We start from the raw sequence: 14,901 nt of genomic DNA on the forward strand, positions 1-14,901 counted from the left end.
CGACGTGCATTGGCCCTGGATGGAGGAACTGCCGTGACAAAGTTGAGGTTGACCGTGAAAAGTGGATAGGGGTAGTGTAGCCGGTTGGCTCCAAAGCTATTTTCATCACGGTTGCGAATCTGCAAATTCATGGACTTGACGCCTATCTTCTAATAGTAGCGCAGCAAATGCGTACCCCAACGCGGCCAGCGTCAATCCCGGGGGTACAGAAATAGGACTAGCCATAATTGACGCATCACAAATACGTACACCCCCAACATCCCGTAGGCGCAGTTGCCAATCGGTCACCCAGTTCGTCTCTTGCTGGTTTCGTTGAATAGCACAGGTACCGTGCCAGTGGAAATACGGTTGACATGTCGCTAGGGCGAAGCGTTCGAACCATCGCTTATGCACCAACCCATTCGGAGGAAGTGAAAGCCCCCCTATCAGTTGGCTGACTAGAGCAGTACAGGTCACCCAGCCAACCCGGGCGACCGCCACGTCGTCTGGATCCCGAAGGTAGGGCAGCTCTATTTGGATGTCTAGATTACGTCTCTGAACACCCTCTGCTGATGGTGGGGAAGTGAGCGTTGAACGAGTCCGTGCGAGTGTAACAGTGATTTTTCCAGTCGAAGCGGGGTTCATGTGAAAAATTCCCACTGTCGTGACACAGGACCGGAGCAACCAGTACATTGGGGTGTAAGCGATGACGCACTGCAAAAGTACGCGCAGAGCATGGAGTAGCCAAGATTGGATGCACCCAACGACGGGCCACGCCCTCGAACCACGAAGCACGTTAGTGACAACGTAGGGTAGTACGTCGGAATAGACCGCAGCGTCCATCACGACAATTTGAAATTGTGCTTGGTGAACGGCCAATTGCCATATGGCTTCGACGCCATTCAGCGACAGCGTGGGTTTCCAGCACGGCCAAGTGACGTAGACTCGGGGGATAAGAACATGATCGCGCAAGTTGTGGCCGACGGCTCCTCGATAATGTTCCGAGACGGTCGAAGGAATTCCAGCAGCGGCCAGATCGTTCCTCTGACCCACGCCGGACGCCAAGAGTAGGACGGGAGTTTCTATCGCCCCGGCACACAAGATAATTTCTCGACGAGCGTACAAGATCTGGAGTATACCATTTCGCTCGCACACAACTCCGCTGACTCTCAATGACGATTTGTCAATGTTCTGTTTTTCGTCGAAGAGCAACCGTTGGGCTTGCCATCCGTCAAACCAATGTAGCTTGGGGGCCCGTGAGGAATTGCGGGAGAGCAGCGGAGCTACCAACGCTTGGTAGTAGTTGCAGCGTTCTATGTGTGTCCCGTTATTTCGTGCCAAGCAGGGAAGAATAGTTCGGAGCGATGGAACGTTCGTGGCGTTGATAGCTTCGTCACCGGCGACGACGCTCCCTTGACCGTCACGCAGTCGCGGTCGCGCCGTATCGGAATCGTGGACACATCCGTGACGACGAAGCGTCTTTTGGACGTATTGTAGGGCTTGCGGGAGCCGTGTATCCCATGGAGCGGGCCAGGCGGCCAAGTCGTCACGGGTGGGGGCTAGACAGAGTCCAGCGTGAACGTTGGAAGTGCCACCCCTCCCCCGCCCTACCGGCACGTCCAAGACTCGTCCCGACCGAGTCGTTCCGTGGTAGACGTTCGTGACGCTCGAGGTTTCGTCGTGTGCGGCGCGGTACCAGTGACGGAGGTCACGGACGATCCGGTGGGGTTGGGAATGTGGGGAGAATGCACCGTGATCCACAATGGCGATCGAGAGGAGGCCAATCGACTGGTGCTCCGCGGCGTCGAGGAGGCCGAGCAAGAGTCCCATGGCCGACGGACCCGCCCCTACGATTACATAATCAAACGAATGCGTCGCCGACGACGAGGAAGAGTACGACGATGTGGAAGTCATGAATACTCTGGTGGTTGGTCGCCCACAAAGGCTGGTAGGTCCAAAGCCCCCCGCCGTGTTGATATATTCCGGCCGTACCACACCTGGGACGAGCTCATTTTGTGAGCTAATGTAACTAACTGTAACCGTAACAACAAGAAAGCCCTCGATAAGAGTAAGATACCAAGAACGAGGGACGGTAGACGGATGTCACTAGGACAGACATCCAATACTCGTTTGGACGGGTCACGTGGAACTCATTCACTGCCGCGTGGAATTTGGCACACTCCTTTCCTCTCACGGTCAACACAGGAGTAATTCGTACAGCTCTGGCCACTAGCTCTGTGTGTATCCGTTTATCTACTCATCATCAATTGCGAGAGAGAGAGAGAGAAACCTACGCAAACACACACCAAAGAAAGACTTCCGGGAGCTTTGGACCCTGTTTCCCCCACAACACCCACAGTCATCCCAGATATTCACAAAAACTTGCGCACATACGTTCTGCACGCACACCATGTCGAAAATGACGGGAAACGGTTCGCCAGCGCGGATCTTTTGGGTGTGGACGATACTGACATTTATGCTGGCTGATTGGTTTGGCCTCGACGGAACCGTCCCATTTGGACGGGTCGCGGCTCGTGAGATCGTCGCTACCCGGGAATGGACTCTTCTCAGGGAGAACGACACAGTCGCCGCCGGGATGCACGTGCGCATGGACTTGTCGACGGGCGAAAAATGGGTCAAACTCCCCGACGAGGACGACAACGACGAGAACAACGCCGCTGCCGCCGTCGAGATCCAACCCAACGACGGAGCGGAGGTCTCGTTCACGGCGCAACACCAAACGTCACCGACTGATCCGCAAGCGGAGCAGCAGTCAATCCACGCGTACGACTTTGTCAAAATGCACGAGACACTGACGAGTCTTCCGGAAGACGAGCAAGCACGCATGGGTGGGATCCCGGCTTTGCCTGGTTCCACCCTTTCGTCCCTCACTCCGGAACAACGAGAAGCTTTCGCCACGCGCATGGCACAACTGTGGGAAGAGCGACAAGCTGAGCTCCGGGAATTCCAGGCCGAGTTCGAGGCGGATTTACCAGCCATTCTCCGTACCCGGATTGCCCAACTCCAAGACTACCTGCGCGATCCAAGCGCGGACGCCCTCGATCCGTCCCAGTCGATCATAGTGTCCGTTTTGCGCGATTTGGAAGACCAACTCGTCGACTTGGATATGGCCCGTGATTTTCACACACTCGGCGGTTGGCCTGTACTAGTCGCCCTCGTCACGGACGACGCGCACCAACCGCCATTCTGGCAACAAAGCCCGAATCAAACCGACACGTCGACCGAGACTGCCTCGCACGTTCGCTCTATCCAAGCGCACGCGGCCTGGGTTTTGGGCACCGCGGTCAAGAACACCGGGGAATTCGCACCCTGGGCGCTTGAGGAACTGACGCTCGGCAACGAATCGTCTATCGCAAGGCAGACGATAGCCACCACCAGTACTCTACGTGTCGTATTGGATCAGTTCTTGGCATCGACGCTTCCACAAGAAACCTCGCCTGCTTTGGAACAGTTGCAGGTCAAAACGTTGTACGCCCTAGGTTCCTTGCTACGGGGGAACGCCTTGGCGCAGGCCCGTTTCCTACGCGATTACCATGGACCAGACCAATTGGCCTCGCGGGTAAACACGCTCCTGGCGACGGGGGACGTTCGCGGCGTCTCCCGGCATACCACCAAACTGACGAATCGTCTTATGGCGCTGGCTACGGATCTACTGGCCGAGGCCAACGCCGTCACCAGCCAGCCGGAGCATGCATCAGCAGAGCCGCAATCGAAGCAACGGTTTCTGTCGGACGAGTTGATAACCAGTTTCACCACGCAACCCTGGTGTTCGTCGCTACTGACGGCGTTGGAGCAACCTCCATTGCAAGAGACAGCGCTCACGGTCGTTGTGGCGCTTGCGGCCCACTGCGATTGGGACGATTTAAGATTAGTGGAGGAGGTTCTCGTCGACATTCGCGCTAAGTGCCATGGAAAGGATACGGGCGACAATGCTAGTCCAGAAGACAGTTTCCACGAAGAGCGAGCGAGTTTGGCCTCAGAAGCGCTCCAGCTTTTACGGGCACGACAGTGACCGTTTCGGTGAATCTCGCAGTTTTATTATCATCTATATCAGAGACCCGATGCTCGTTTCTCAAATGCTTGGATGAGCTAGATAGTCGAATGTCCATCATTCGACGCACCGCGATTATCTGCGTAGATTACAGATCCAATTTCTAAAGGACGGCAGATAGCAATAGTGCTTCCTCTCTCAGCTGTTTCACCCTACCAACAGGTCTTTTAAAACAAGGTTTACTACCCCGGGTTACACATTTTGGCCATATCGGGCTTAAGAATTAACTGCTTGAGTGACTCGCCTTTGCGTTGTTGAAGCCACCGTCTTTTCGGCTAGCCTTGGCAAGACCTCACCTGAAAGTAATGGGAACCGAGTACAACCCAGAAATTCGCTCTAGAGTTGACTCGCCAATACTAGAAAGAGGCCATCTCAAGGTGCTGCAATTGTTTCAGCATAGAGTTTTGCACAGCGACCGACGCGAATATGCAAACGGGCGGGCGAATTGACAGTGAGACACAAATTGAATGTTTTGCCGTAGAAATGTCGGTCGTCATACAAATCTAAAAAAGGCAACTAATTTTAGTCAGCGGTCTTTGCGCAGTACAGATAGAAGCGGAAACTGCGATGCTCAAGATGCTAACACGGGTTTGCGTTTTCACTGTCTACGGTAACATCGGCAATATATATAAAATTCACAGTATAACGATAGTCATTGACTGTGATCAATTAGAATAGAGAAAAGTGAAAGCGAGAAGCACATAACATTAAACATGAAAACATTCATATTTCCAGAAAACTTCGAAACAGGTCGAAAGACGATTCAGTTGTGTTGATGCATATTTGCTCGTGTTGATATTTCCTTGTGATAAGGAATTTATTGGGCAATAAATACAATTAATCTAGCAATTGATGTACGCTCAGAATTTTTTTTACTTCCACCCAAAATCTCAAGTTGAGAAGGGCGAACAACCAAACTCCTGAAGAATCTGCAATCTTAGCTCTATGTGAGCTGTTAAGCCCACTCTTGTTGAGACCGTCGAACAAAACAGTGAAAAAAAATTTCGCACAATTTTTCCATCTTCCGACAGCGAGGGTTCTACATGCATACAAATGTTTTCCACATAGTGACTTACTCAAACAGTTTCTTACAATAGAGGACGCTGCTTGCAATCGTTGACTTAAGAAATCTGCTGAGATTCTGTTCTAGGAATGGCGAAGGCTTCTATCTCAGGGTCAGAGAGAGAAAATGCGAACGAGAAGGCACAGCTTGGGTTGCGGCAAGAGCGGCCGACTCATTTTCCATCCATTCTTCATTCTATTTTATCGAAAGCCGAGCAATACGGTTACAGCCATATCATCTCGTGGAGGGCCCACGGAAGATGTTTTCACGTTCATGACCGAGACAAGTTTGTCAATGATGTTATGCCGCTCTTTTTCCGACAGACTCGCTTCGCATCGTTCCAACGACAACTTAACCTCTACGGCTTTATAAGAATGTCACAAAAAAATCCTGATCATGGTGCTTACTATCATCACCTTTTTCTCAAAGGGAAATCCGAATTCTGTGAGAAAATACAAAGAGTTGGAAAGAGCGCGGAAGCTCGAGCAAGCCGACTATACAACACAGAACCAAACTTTTACAGCATTAGCCAGTTGGTTGACGCAAAGAAAGAAGTTCCGACAGACGGTTCAGAAACCATCACCGAAACCGAGGTTCTGGGAAATTGCCTTGCGGACCTCCCGGAGGATGTCCGTATGATTATGGAGCCGCGGCCGCTTCGCAAAGATGCACATGCTCAAAACCATCAAAGTCACTCATGCTTCGGTCCTTCGGACTATCAGATACCACATCAATCCTCGCAGAATACAGAGGACCTTAGCGTCTTGGCCAGGAGAAAGGACTACTTGGAGCATTCAGGTTTCACATTAGTTGTGGATGCATCATCCGTTTCATTGCCTTCAAATGCACTCCCTCGTATGAAAATGCACGTGTCAACGGTGCCTCCTCAGAACTCGCACGAACAGCAGCTGTCCCTGTTGAAACCACTCGATCATAATCAAGCCTCTTTTGTTATGCTGCCGATGAATGTGACACCAAACTCATTTCCGAGCGTAACACTGTCTACTCCCGCTCTTGGTCGATTGAGGCACACAGAACATATCGAACTTAATCAAGCAACGAGGTTTGCAACTGACATTTCACCACAGCATTCTCGCAAACAAACCAGCCTTAGGGATGACCGTAAGCGAAGCCCAGAAGACGACTCGTCTGGGGAAGGAGAGGGTTTGGTTTTTGAGTATCCTCTATCTGACGCTGCTCGCATGGCACGATTTCTTCGGGATGTCGATTTTGACGATTCGGATCGGGATTGACCGACGTTTAGGCCTGGAAGGCGACATGGAAATGCCTGATCGTATTCCTTATCGTCATCTCCGTCAGCTGACTTTTAGTGAAATGTAGCGCACATCCAGGAAACGCTTCTCTATGCCGCTATCACAGCGGTGTTAAAAACGTTGCTCTATCTCATAGAAGACTCTAATTTGCTAACTACCATACTTTATAGGACTGCTCTTTCAACGCTTGACGTGACACTTTGCTGCCGTTCGTTCATGATTTATGGCTGATATTCCCGCATGTTCACATTGCACGGGACTATGATTATGAAAACTGAGCTATTTCTCTGTTGCCAATTTCCATGTATCATGGTCCGTATCAGATGACCGGCAGTGATTCCAGTTATTAGTCGTAAGTATGGTAGAAAAAGTCGGGCTCATCACATCAACTGAGTAAGAAGGTCTCCGTGTCGTGTAAATATACAGGCAAAGGTAAGGAATTCAGCGAAGTGATAGTGCTATGTTCTAGGGATGGAGAATGTCGAATGGCAGTCCTCTCTCAATTGACTGTAAGCGCTTGACAAAAAGAATCCAACAACTCAGCGCTTCTACTCTACTTACGTATACAGGATGTTATGCTATATTTTCTTGACAGTGAACGCGACATACTCTCGCAGTCAGTCACACGCATTTTGCTTTCCGGCTGCAAATTTTTCGAAAAGAACTAGACTACTAGTATTTATATTCACTGTCATATTGAGGAATCGACAGAGACAATGCTGTAATGTATCAATCAATATGCCACCATACGAAAAAGCACAAGCATGATGTATCGAGTAAGAATAAGAAGCGTCCGGAAGACAGTTCACACGAATTCAATCTTCACACACTGCAGCCAACACTTGGTCAATTGCGACTTCAATCTCATGAGCCGACGCTCAATTGAAACATCATGTCAGAACCACACGAGCATCAGCGAAAAACACATTCTTGGTAATTGTAAAAGCCTTTCAATTCACGACATGGACGCTTATCGAATCGACCAGATTAGCAGAGTCGAAGATATCCGTTCGCTGGTTGACCAACTAGAATCACTGCCGTTTCTTTCAGCAGATGACATCGGTCCTCTAGTCACTCCTCTGGTCCGAATCACATCGGATGAAAAACGCTTTGGCGCAGAAGGTGCGCTTTTGACAGAGCGTATCGTCCTTAGTTGCCTGAGCCGTATACCAGATGATATAAAGATCCGCTATGACCACACAAAATGTTGGCCCTTTCCGACAGTCGGCATGTGGAACCGTTCGATTATTGCGTGGGGTAGCCAAAAGTCCGACGAGGCGGCAAAGCGGGCGAACGCGATGTTTTTGCTTGTTCAGGATGACAACAATAAGGAACTTGCCTGGCGCCGTGCTCGAAGCCTCCCAGAAGATGAGCTCCTATCAGCTACTCCTAATCGGCAAACATACAAGTCACTTATTCGTGCATGGGCTGTTTCAAATACTTCAAAAGGACCGCCTCGAGCATCCGAAGCGTTAAAACAAATGGAGCTGTTTACCGGCGTTACGGCGCTCATACAGGGTGAGGTTACTGATAAAACAGAGCTGAGTGAGATGGAGCTTCCAGATCGTACATGCTACAATTCCGTTCTTTTGTCGTACGCCAAGCTTCCTGTTCTGAGGCAGCCAACGGCTTTGAAAAAGATTCAACAAATAGTCTCTAGAATGGACCGGGTCTATGAAGTCACGAAGAATCCTGAGTTTGCTCTTGACGGGTTTTCCTATCTAGCTCTTCTGTTGGCTTACCGGCGTTACGTCCTATCTTCCGATGATCTAGAGCCGAGCTATCCTACTAACATCTTAAATGTCTTACGGAGAATGCATCTCAGCTCATCCATGATTGAGAAAGATATCGTTGACCTACCTTGGGCGTATTGTGTGGCCATTGACGCCTTACTTAAAACTCGTCGCCTGGCTGAAGCTCACGAGCTTGTCTTTGTGGCGACTGGAAGAGCCACTTTGTCCGGATTTCCCCCTGTTACCTGCCTAGACGGAATATCCCACGTTACTCTAATTCGAGTAATTCAGGCGTGGGAAAATTCTCAACACAACGAAGCTGCGCAGCGGATAGAAGACATTCAAGACATATTGTCATCGATACCATTCCGACGACCGTTCTTTTTGCACAAAGCTATGGTGGACATAGTCGAGTCACATTCTTCATGGACCGGCACGCCTCCGTTGCTGGAGCAAATGCTGCAACGAGCTTTACAGACATCATGCTTTTGCCCAAATGGGCAGTCCTTTGCCCTGACTATGAAAGCCTGGATGCGTTCCAAAGACGTAGAAGCTCCTCATCGGGTTGAATGCCTCTTTGATGCTCTAAATAATGCATATACGAAGACGAAGCTGGACGAGTTTCGCCCCCGAGAAGCACATTTGCGATTTGTTTTATGTACATGGCTAACTCGATCTGGAGACGGTCGGCGGTACAAGGGGAAGCACGGCACGTTGTTCCCAGCCGAGCACATTTCTTCTATTTTGAAAAGGTCGCACGATACCGCGTGGCTGATTACACCCTCTCGAATGTACGCAATCGGACTGGAAGCGTGGTACAAGCAGCATATACCGTACCCCGCAGCGAAAAGCTACAATGCTGTTCATAAAGCAAGTATTCTGTTGCGAGATCTACAGGAATTGACGGGCAAAATGCCCCCACAAGTCTGCAATTGGATGATTCAAGTTTGTAGCCGACGCCAGCCAACATCCAATCGCCGTGCAGACGCAGTTCAAACCGCAAAGAATGTGTTTCGGGACGGTGAAAAGAACTGGTACACGTACGTGGTCATGTCCCGTCTTTTGAAAAGCCGATCGTCGCCAGATGTATTGTACTTGAAAAATATGTTTCACGATTGCATCAGCCGAGCATTGTTGAGCCAAGCTTTTGTTTGGTATCTTGTCGCAACCGGAAACACGGAGCTTTTGCAGTCATGCTTCCGTCTGTCGGAGGAGGAGGCTTTACAAGTGACTCGCCAGGTCGAGAATAGCCTCGTACACAATTCGGGGAAGTTTCATTGGAAAGGACGGGCTCCCACCGTGTTGCTGGTGGAAAATATGCCTCCGGAATGGAGTCGTTTTGCCTTTGCGGCAAAGAATACTGACCCTGATGACTGCAGTTAGAAAGCTAATAATGTGCTATCAAAGAAAAGTATCTGAGGTCTTTCCCACGGGTCATGTGGAAATAGCTTATTTTTCATTGGCAGGTAGGGTCAACCGTTTGATTGTCGTAGCGCTGTCGTAAAGCCTTCGTATTATAGACGGTTAAGAACGGTTGGATGTCGTCAGTATGGACAGACAGCCTGCCAGATTCGACGTGCACGTTGTCCCACCGACCATGGGAACTGCAACCACCGCATAACCGAAAAACGAACAGAACGTGTGACAGTGTATGAACACAGCTTCCTTTCGACTTCTCCTTGCGATTCAAATTCCAAACCAACAAGAGTTAAACAGTAGCCTCTACTCGCGCACGAGGTCGATCTAGAGCGTGCGTTGGATCGAAAGCGACCGATACCCATGAAAATTGCTGCGCCTTTCCTGCTGATCCGATATAGTGGCGTCTCGAGAGGTTTCCGCCGTCCTCCATAGGGTGGAACGGTGTTGGGGTCCATAGGTCTGCTACTTCCTCATCCCTGAGACCTATGTCCCGGAAAAACGGTTGTGTTTACGGTAGTATTATGTTTGCGATCGATAAGGAACACTCCGGCATTGTGGACGAGGCTCCGTCAACGCACGAAGAAGTATCTTCGAAGGCGTCGAATGTTTCCGATAGTAGCCTTGAGGACTCCGAAGCCGAGCTTGCATCGTCGCATCATCGTAAAGACGGTAAACTGGGTGTCATTCCTTTGGCGATTCTGGTTTTTTACAGCGTGTCCGGCGGACCCTTCGGAGTCGAGGCCGCCGTCCGGAGCGGCGGTTACTTCTACACCCTCCTTGGCTTCTTAATCCTGCCGTGGTTTTGGTCGCTAGCCGAAGCCGCCATGACGGCCGAGCTTGGAACAGCCTTCCCGGAAGCCGCTGGAGGCGTAGCCTGGGTAGAGACCGCCTTTGGACCCGCCGCCGGTTGGATGGCAGGGTATTTAGGCTGGATGGCTGGAGCTACGGACAACGCAATCTATCCAGTTTTGTTTTTGGAATATCTGTTGCAAGTGTTGGGAGACGAACAGGACGCCGTCAATCTGCACCCCTATTGGCGTTTCGCACTGTTGAGTACAACTTCCATTTTTCTGGCCTACATTAACTGGTTGGGCTTGCCGGTCGTCGGACAAATGTCACTTATAATTTGTGTCATTGCGATGAGTCCTTTTATCATTTTGTGTGTGGTCGGCGCCTTTTCCGTCGAACCCCATCGCTGGTGGCTCAGACCGACCAACGAGCCGGATGTCATAGGCGACGATTCAACCGCCGTTGGCGGCATTGCCTGGAGAGTCTTTCTTAATAATTTGTTTTGGAATTTGAATTCATTCGACGCCGCCGCCAGTTTTGCGGGCGACGTCCAAGATCCCGTGGAACGAGTGCTACCACGAGCCATGGGGTGGTCCGTTCTCCTAGTCGCGGCCGGCTACTTTCTTCCGCTATTAGTCGCCACGGGAGCATTGGACGATGCTGTCTTCACCTACCGTGACTGGACGGACGGATTCTTTGCCAAAGTTGCAAGCGAGGTGGTTGGACCTTGGTTGGGAGCATGGACAGTTTTTGCGGCGGGTGTCAGCAACATTGCGCTTTTTCAAGCAGAACTGAGCGCTGATGCCTTCCAATTGGCGGGCATGGCGGAACGCGGTCATGTTCCCTCCTGTTTTGCTACAAGATCCCGTCATAACACCCCCACCTACGGAATCATGCTTGGGACGCTAGTGATTGTAATTCTCAGCGTGGCCAAGCTCGATACCTTGATTGAAATGCTGAATTTCAATTACGCTTTGGCGCTTTTGTTGGAGTATGCAGCCTTTGTGTCACTTCGGTTGAATTTCCCTGACTTGAATCGTCCTTTCCGCGTTCCTTTGAACAATACCATCTGCCTCGTTTTTCTATGTCCGACGGTATGCTTGATTTTTGTCGTTCTAAGTTTGGCCAACCGGGAAACCTATCTCTTCAGCTTCGTAGCCAACCTAGTCGGTATTGTGATCTACGTTCTTCGGAAAAACCAGTATTGCACTACAAAGGCGGGCCATTCCAATGGACGAAATGCAGCTCAGTACTCAGCTATCCAAGGAGAGACCGAGCTGACCGAAACGCACGATCATCTAAATGGACAAGGGTTCAAACTGAGCGACGCCATGAACGATAGTACGACCTTATAGACCCTGTTTATAATTTTGCAGGAGAAATCCATGTACCATTAGTAAAGCTTGACCATTTTATATTCGGCCATGCTTGTCGTCTGCCATCTAGTTGACTGTGAGTTGATACCTACGAACCTGTGATGCGGGGTAACCTCACTCTCTAGATTGTGTTGTACAGAGTAACCAAGCTTTAAAGCGGCGGTAGCATCAAAGTGCACCAGACAAATGTGTTCTTTGCAGAAACTATCATTTCCTTCTCAAAGATTGTTCTACCATTCTCATATTAGTCCAAAGAATTGCCGATGTGGTGGTATAGCGCGGCTCTTGTCAGGTTTCATAAACCCTTCCCCTACAAACTATTAACGTGCAGTGTCGTCTGTCACTGTCAGTCAGAGTCTAGAACAACAAGCGAGCGACAACCCCGCTGATTCACAACCAGTTTCGCCGCCCACCGACGGAGGACACGTGAGAACAAACTGTGATTTGGGATTTTAAGTAGCTGCAACGAAGCACGTAGTTGACGTATCTTCTCGCTCGCTTCCACTCAAATGACGAAAAAAGGAACAATTCATAAGATTCTGTTGGATTTGCGCAACGACGCAGTTGCTGAAACGAAACCTGGCAAAGCAAAGCGAAGAACATCTGTCAAATCATGGGGCTTTACTGCAGCCACCGTAGACAGTACGCGGCGCGCTCTATCGAAGGCTGGAAAAGGTTTAAACGATGATGATACGCAATCTGGGTCCTTGGCTTACTTTGAGACTTCTCGAAAAATGTGTATGGAGGACATACAAAATCGCCAAAAAGAGCACCAAGCGACTCGACAGCGACTGCAAGAGCTACGTGCCACCTACTTGTTCGGTCTGAATCAAATTTCGACTTTGGAAGATTTACGGGATGCTCCTGATGCTATTATGCCTGGAAACTTCCCATGAGGTACTCAAGTCCCCCACACACTAGATGATAATGTTTAAATTGCCGTCCACATCGTTTGAACAATTTCTTTCGCAGATTGTCGGGGCTACACATCAAGGTATAATAGGTAGTATTTTGGTCTGCTTAAGAGAAGTAATCACTCTCGCCGGAAGAAAGCGAAAATTGCTTTCAGCTGCGTCTGTGGCCTCACTCCACCCGACTCAGTGCTTCGGTATGTGGAGGAAGCACACAGGTCCAGTCGATGCAGCAAACGAGACAGGTCGGACATATATCAATTTACAAAATTACTATGCAACTTCCATCTTTTTATACACACGTGTAACAATCACTATGTGGACCCCCGTATTTGCCTGCTCACGTCGCCACGATCCAACCACCGCCATTGTCACTTCCTTCATTGCTGTTGTTTTTGTCAATATAAGTATCGCTACTGTTGTGTTGCCCAACACTATCACTGCTGTTCTTTTGGTTTCCAGCGGCGCTAATGTCGTCCTCCTGCAGCTCAAACTCGTCCTCGTCACCCCGAGGTTTTTCCCGCAGGGCTTGCGAGGTTTTTTGTACCGCCCGGTGGGGTGGAATTTCAGTCCATGACGTGTGGGTGCTTTGCAGAAAGCGACCACCGGAATTCCTTATTGTTTGCACGATGCTTTGCGGGACGAGTATACGGTGCCGTTTCGGAACTTGCTTGTAAACGGCCTTGTTGTATTCAACCACTTTACGATACACCACATTTCCGGGGTGCTTGTTGATGAGCCCCCCGCGGCCACAAAGCACATCATGGTCGGTTGGAACCGCTACCGTTGCTGCCCCTCCGTTATTCGATGGTGTTGACACTGATGTCGCCACAGGCACCGTAGGCAGAGTGGAGGCCAGGTCTGGGAAGGGTGTGTGTGCGTTGTGGCTCTTACTGTCAGTGACGTTCGTGTTGTGCGTACCTCCGGATGTTTGTTGTAGCAGACTGGCAGCAAAGAGAAGCTTCAAACCTCCTTCCTCTTCTTCCGTTTGTGGCTGCTGTTGCTGTGTGGGATTCAACACAGTTATTGCCGACGGTGATTTTGGTGGGGCTTCCCCGCTTGTCGTGTTGCTCGGTTCGACTGGTGCTGCCGTGTTCCCAGTAGTTGTTCCGACGCTTAATGGAGAGGGAATAACTGCCAAGGCAGAGGCTTGCTGTTCTACTGACACTACTGGCCCAGATTTCTGCCGTGTCTGTGACGCATCGGTTGCTTCGGGCTCGGACGGGGGCGACCTTCGTTTGCCTAACAGAGAAGTCGATGACTTGGAAGGTCCCTCTTCAAACCTCTTAGCTTCTGGAAGGTTATTGTTTATTACTATCGCTGCGTCGCTGTGACTGGCGTTGGGGGTGTTGTGGAGCAGATCCAAATTCCGATCATGGTGATGCCTCCAGGGCTCCACGGAAGAACCCACGGACAGGTCGTTCGTCCGAGGAGCCACGAAAGCCAAGTCCGCGGGACTTTCGTGGTGTTGTGCCGCGACGTTCTCTGTTACTTCATTAGCCATTGGGATTTTGGCTGTTAATAATGGACAGGTCCCGGAAGAGAGTACTACGAGTACTGGTCGATGGTCTGGTGGCAAAAAAAAGGACCTTGGAAGTGTTGTCGGTCCACGGCACTTGGGAAACGCGAGACGGAAGGATCCGACCAGGTGCGGGGTCAACAACGATTGGTTCGTGAGGCGCTTCACCGGTCTCCTCAGTATGTGACTGTGAACGTGATGGCGGTATTTTCCCAGAATAAGTAGAGTTAGGAATTCGATCATCCAAGAGACCGAACAGCTCGGGAACCTTCGATCGTGATGGCGAATGTGATCCACCTGGAAAGCGTTTTCGGGAAGACACAGCACACGATCCGGGTCGACGGCTGGACAGTCGCGCCGATGGTCTCTCGTCGCGCATCGCGCGGATCGCGCGATCGTACCTACCCGACGTTTTCGCAGAGAAGGTTTTGGAAATTTGACCATGCTCACGTCACCGTCACAATCCGTGTTTCTTGGCAAAAAGTCACATTGTTTCCAGTTCCAGTTGTTAAGATACGGACTGCCTGTGAGACCAGACTGACAGTGACTGACTCTATTTGTGGTCGACGGTGGCTACTACAGACGGCAAACGAATCACTCTCCCTTCTACACACTTGTTCCCATCACACCTCCGTTTCCTATCCAGTTTATCCAAGCGCTGCGGCTTTTTCGCTAGACCAGTATAGAGTATGAAGTTCTCCGTCGCGGTTGTTCTTTTTGCGTGGTTCGGGGCAGCTCCGTCGTCGACAGCCTTTGTGGCGCCTTT

At 50.4% G+C, this 14,901-nt stretch overlaps 7 protein-coding genes across 7 annotated transcripts; 5 read left to right on the plus strand and 2 right to left on the minus strand.

The window, feature by feature from the left end:
* Positions 1–105: 105 nt before the first annotated feature.
* Positions 106–1,893, minus strand: PHATRDRAFT_34413 (predicted protein; the record flags this gene model as incomplete). Its single annotated transcript, XM_002178979.1, has 1 exon — positions 106–1,893. One exon carries the CDS (start codon positions 1,891–1,893, stop codon positions 106–108), a length of 1,788 nt encoding a protein of 595 aa, XP_002179015.1.
* Positions 1,894–2,253: 360 nt separating this feature from the next.
* PHATRDRAFT_44879 (predicted protein) lies at positions 2,254–4,012 on the plus strand (the record flags this gene model as incomplete). Its single annotated transcript, XM_002178754.1, has 1 exon — positions 2,254–4,012. The coding sequence occupies exon 1, from the start codon at positions 2,390–2,392 to the stop codon at positions 4,010–4,012; it is 1,623 nt and encodes a 540-aa protein (XP_002178790.1). The 5' UTR covers positions 2,254–2,389.
* A 1,191-nt stretch (positions 4,013–5,203) lies between these two features.
* PHATRDRAFT_34415 (predicted protein) lies at positions 5,204–6,367 on the plus strand (the record flags this gene model as incomplete). The annotated part of the gene is made up of 1 exon (XM_002178755.1): positions 5,204–6,367. The coding sequence occupies one exon, from the start codon at positions 5,204–5,206 to the stop codon at positions 6,365–6,367; it is 1,164 nt and encodes a 387-aa protein (XP_002178791.1).
* Positions 6,368–7,307: 940 nt separating this feature from the next.
* Positions 7,308–9,528, plus strand: PHATRDRAFT_44880 (predicted protein). The gene has a single exon (XM_002178756.1). The coding sequence runs from the start codon at positions 7,351–7,353 to the stop codon at positions 9,502–9,504; it is 2,154 nt and encodes a 717-aa protein (XP_002178792.1). The 5' UTR covers positions 7,308–7,350; the 3' UTR covers positions 9,505–9,528.
* Positions 9,529–10,211: 683 nt separating this feature from the next.
* PHATRDRAFT_11160 (predicted protein) lies at positions 10,212–11,510 on the plus strand (the record flags this gene model as incomplete). The annotated part of the gene is made up of 1 exon (XM_002178757.1): positions 10,212–11,510. A coding segment is annotated over one exon (1,299 nt), but the record flags the coding sequence as incomplete, so codon positions are not given.
* Positions 11,511–12,214: 704 nt separating this feature from the next.
* PHATRDRAFT_34418 (predicted protein) lies at positions 12,215–12,601 on the plus strand (the record flags this gene model as incomplete). Its single annotated transcript, XM_002178758.1, has 1 exon — positions 12,215–12,601. One exon carries the CDS (start codon positions 12,215–12,217, stop codon positions 12,599–12,601), a length of 387 nt encoding a protein of 128 aa, XP_002178794.1.
* Positions 12,602–12,956: 355 nt separating this feature from the next.
* PHATRDRAFT_34419 (predicted protein) lies at positions 12,957–14,579 on the minus strand (the record flags this gene model as incomplete). The annotated part of the gene is made up of 2 exons (XM_002178980.1): positions 12,957–13,477; positions 13,538–14,579. The coding sequence occupies 2 exons, from the start codon at positions 14,577–14,579 to the stop codon at positions 12,957–12,959; spliced, it is 1,563 nt and encodes a 520-aa protein (XP_002179016.1).
* Positions 14,580–14,901: the final 322 nt, after the last annotated feature.

This window comes from Phaeodactylum tricornutum, chromosome 5 (genome assembly GCF_000150955.2).
Source record: "Phaeodactylum tricornutum CCAP 1055/1 chromosome 5, whole genome shotgun sequence".
In the NCBI taxonomy this organism is placed as follows: domain Eukaryota; phylum Bacillariophyta; class Bacillariophyceae; order Surirellales; family Neidiaceae; genus Phaeodactylum; species Phaeodactylum tricornutum.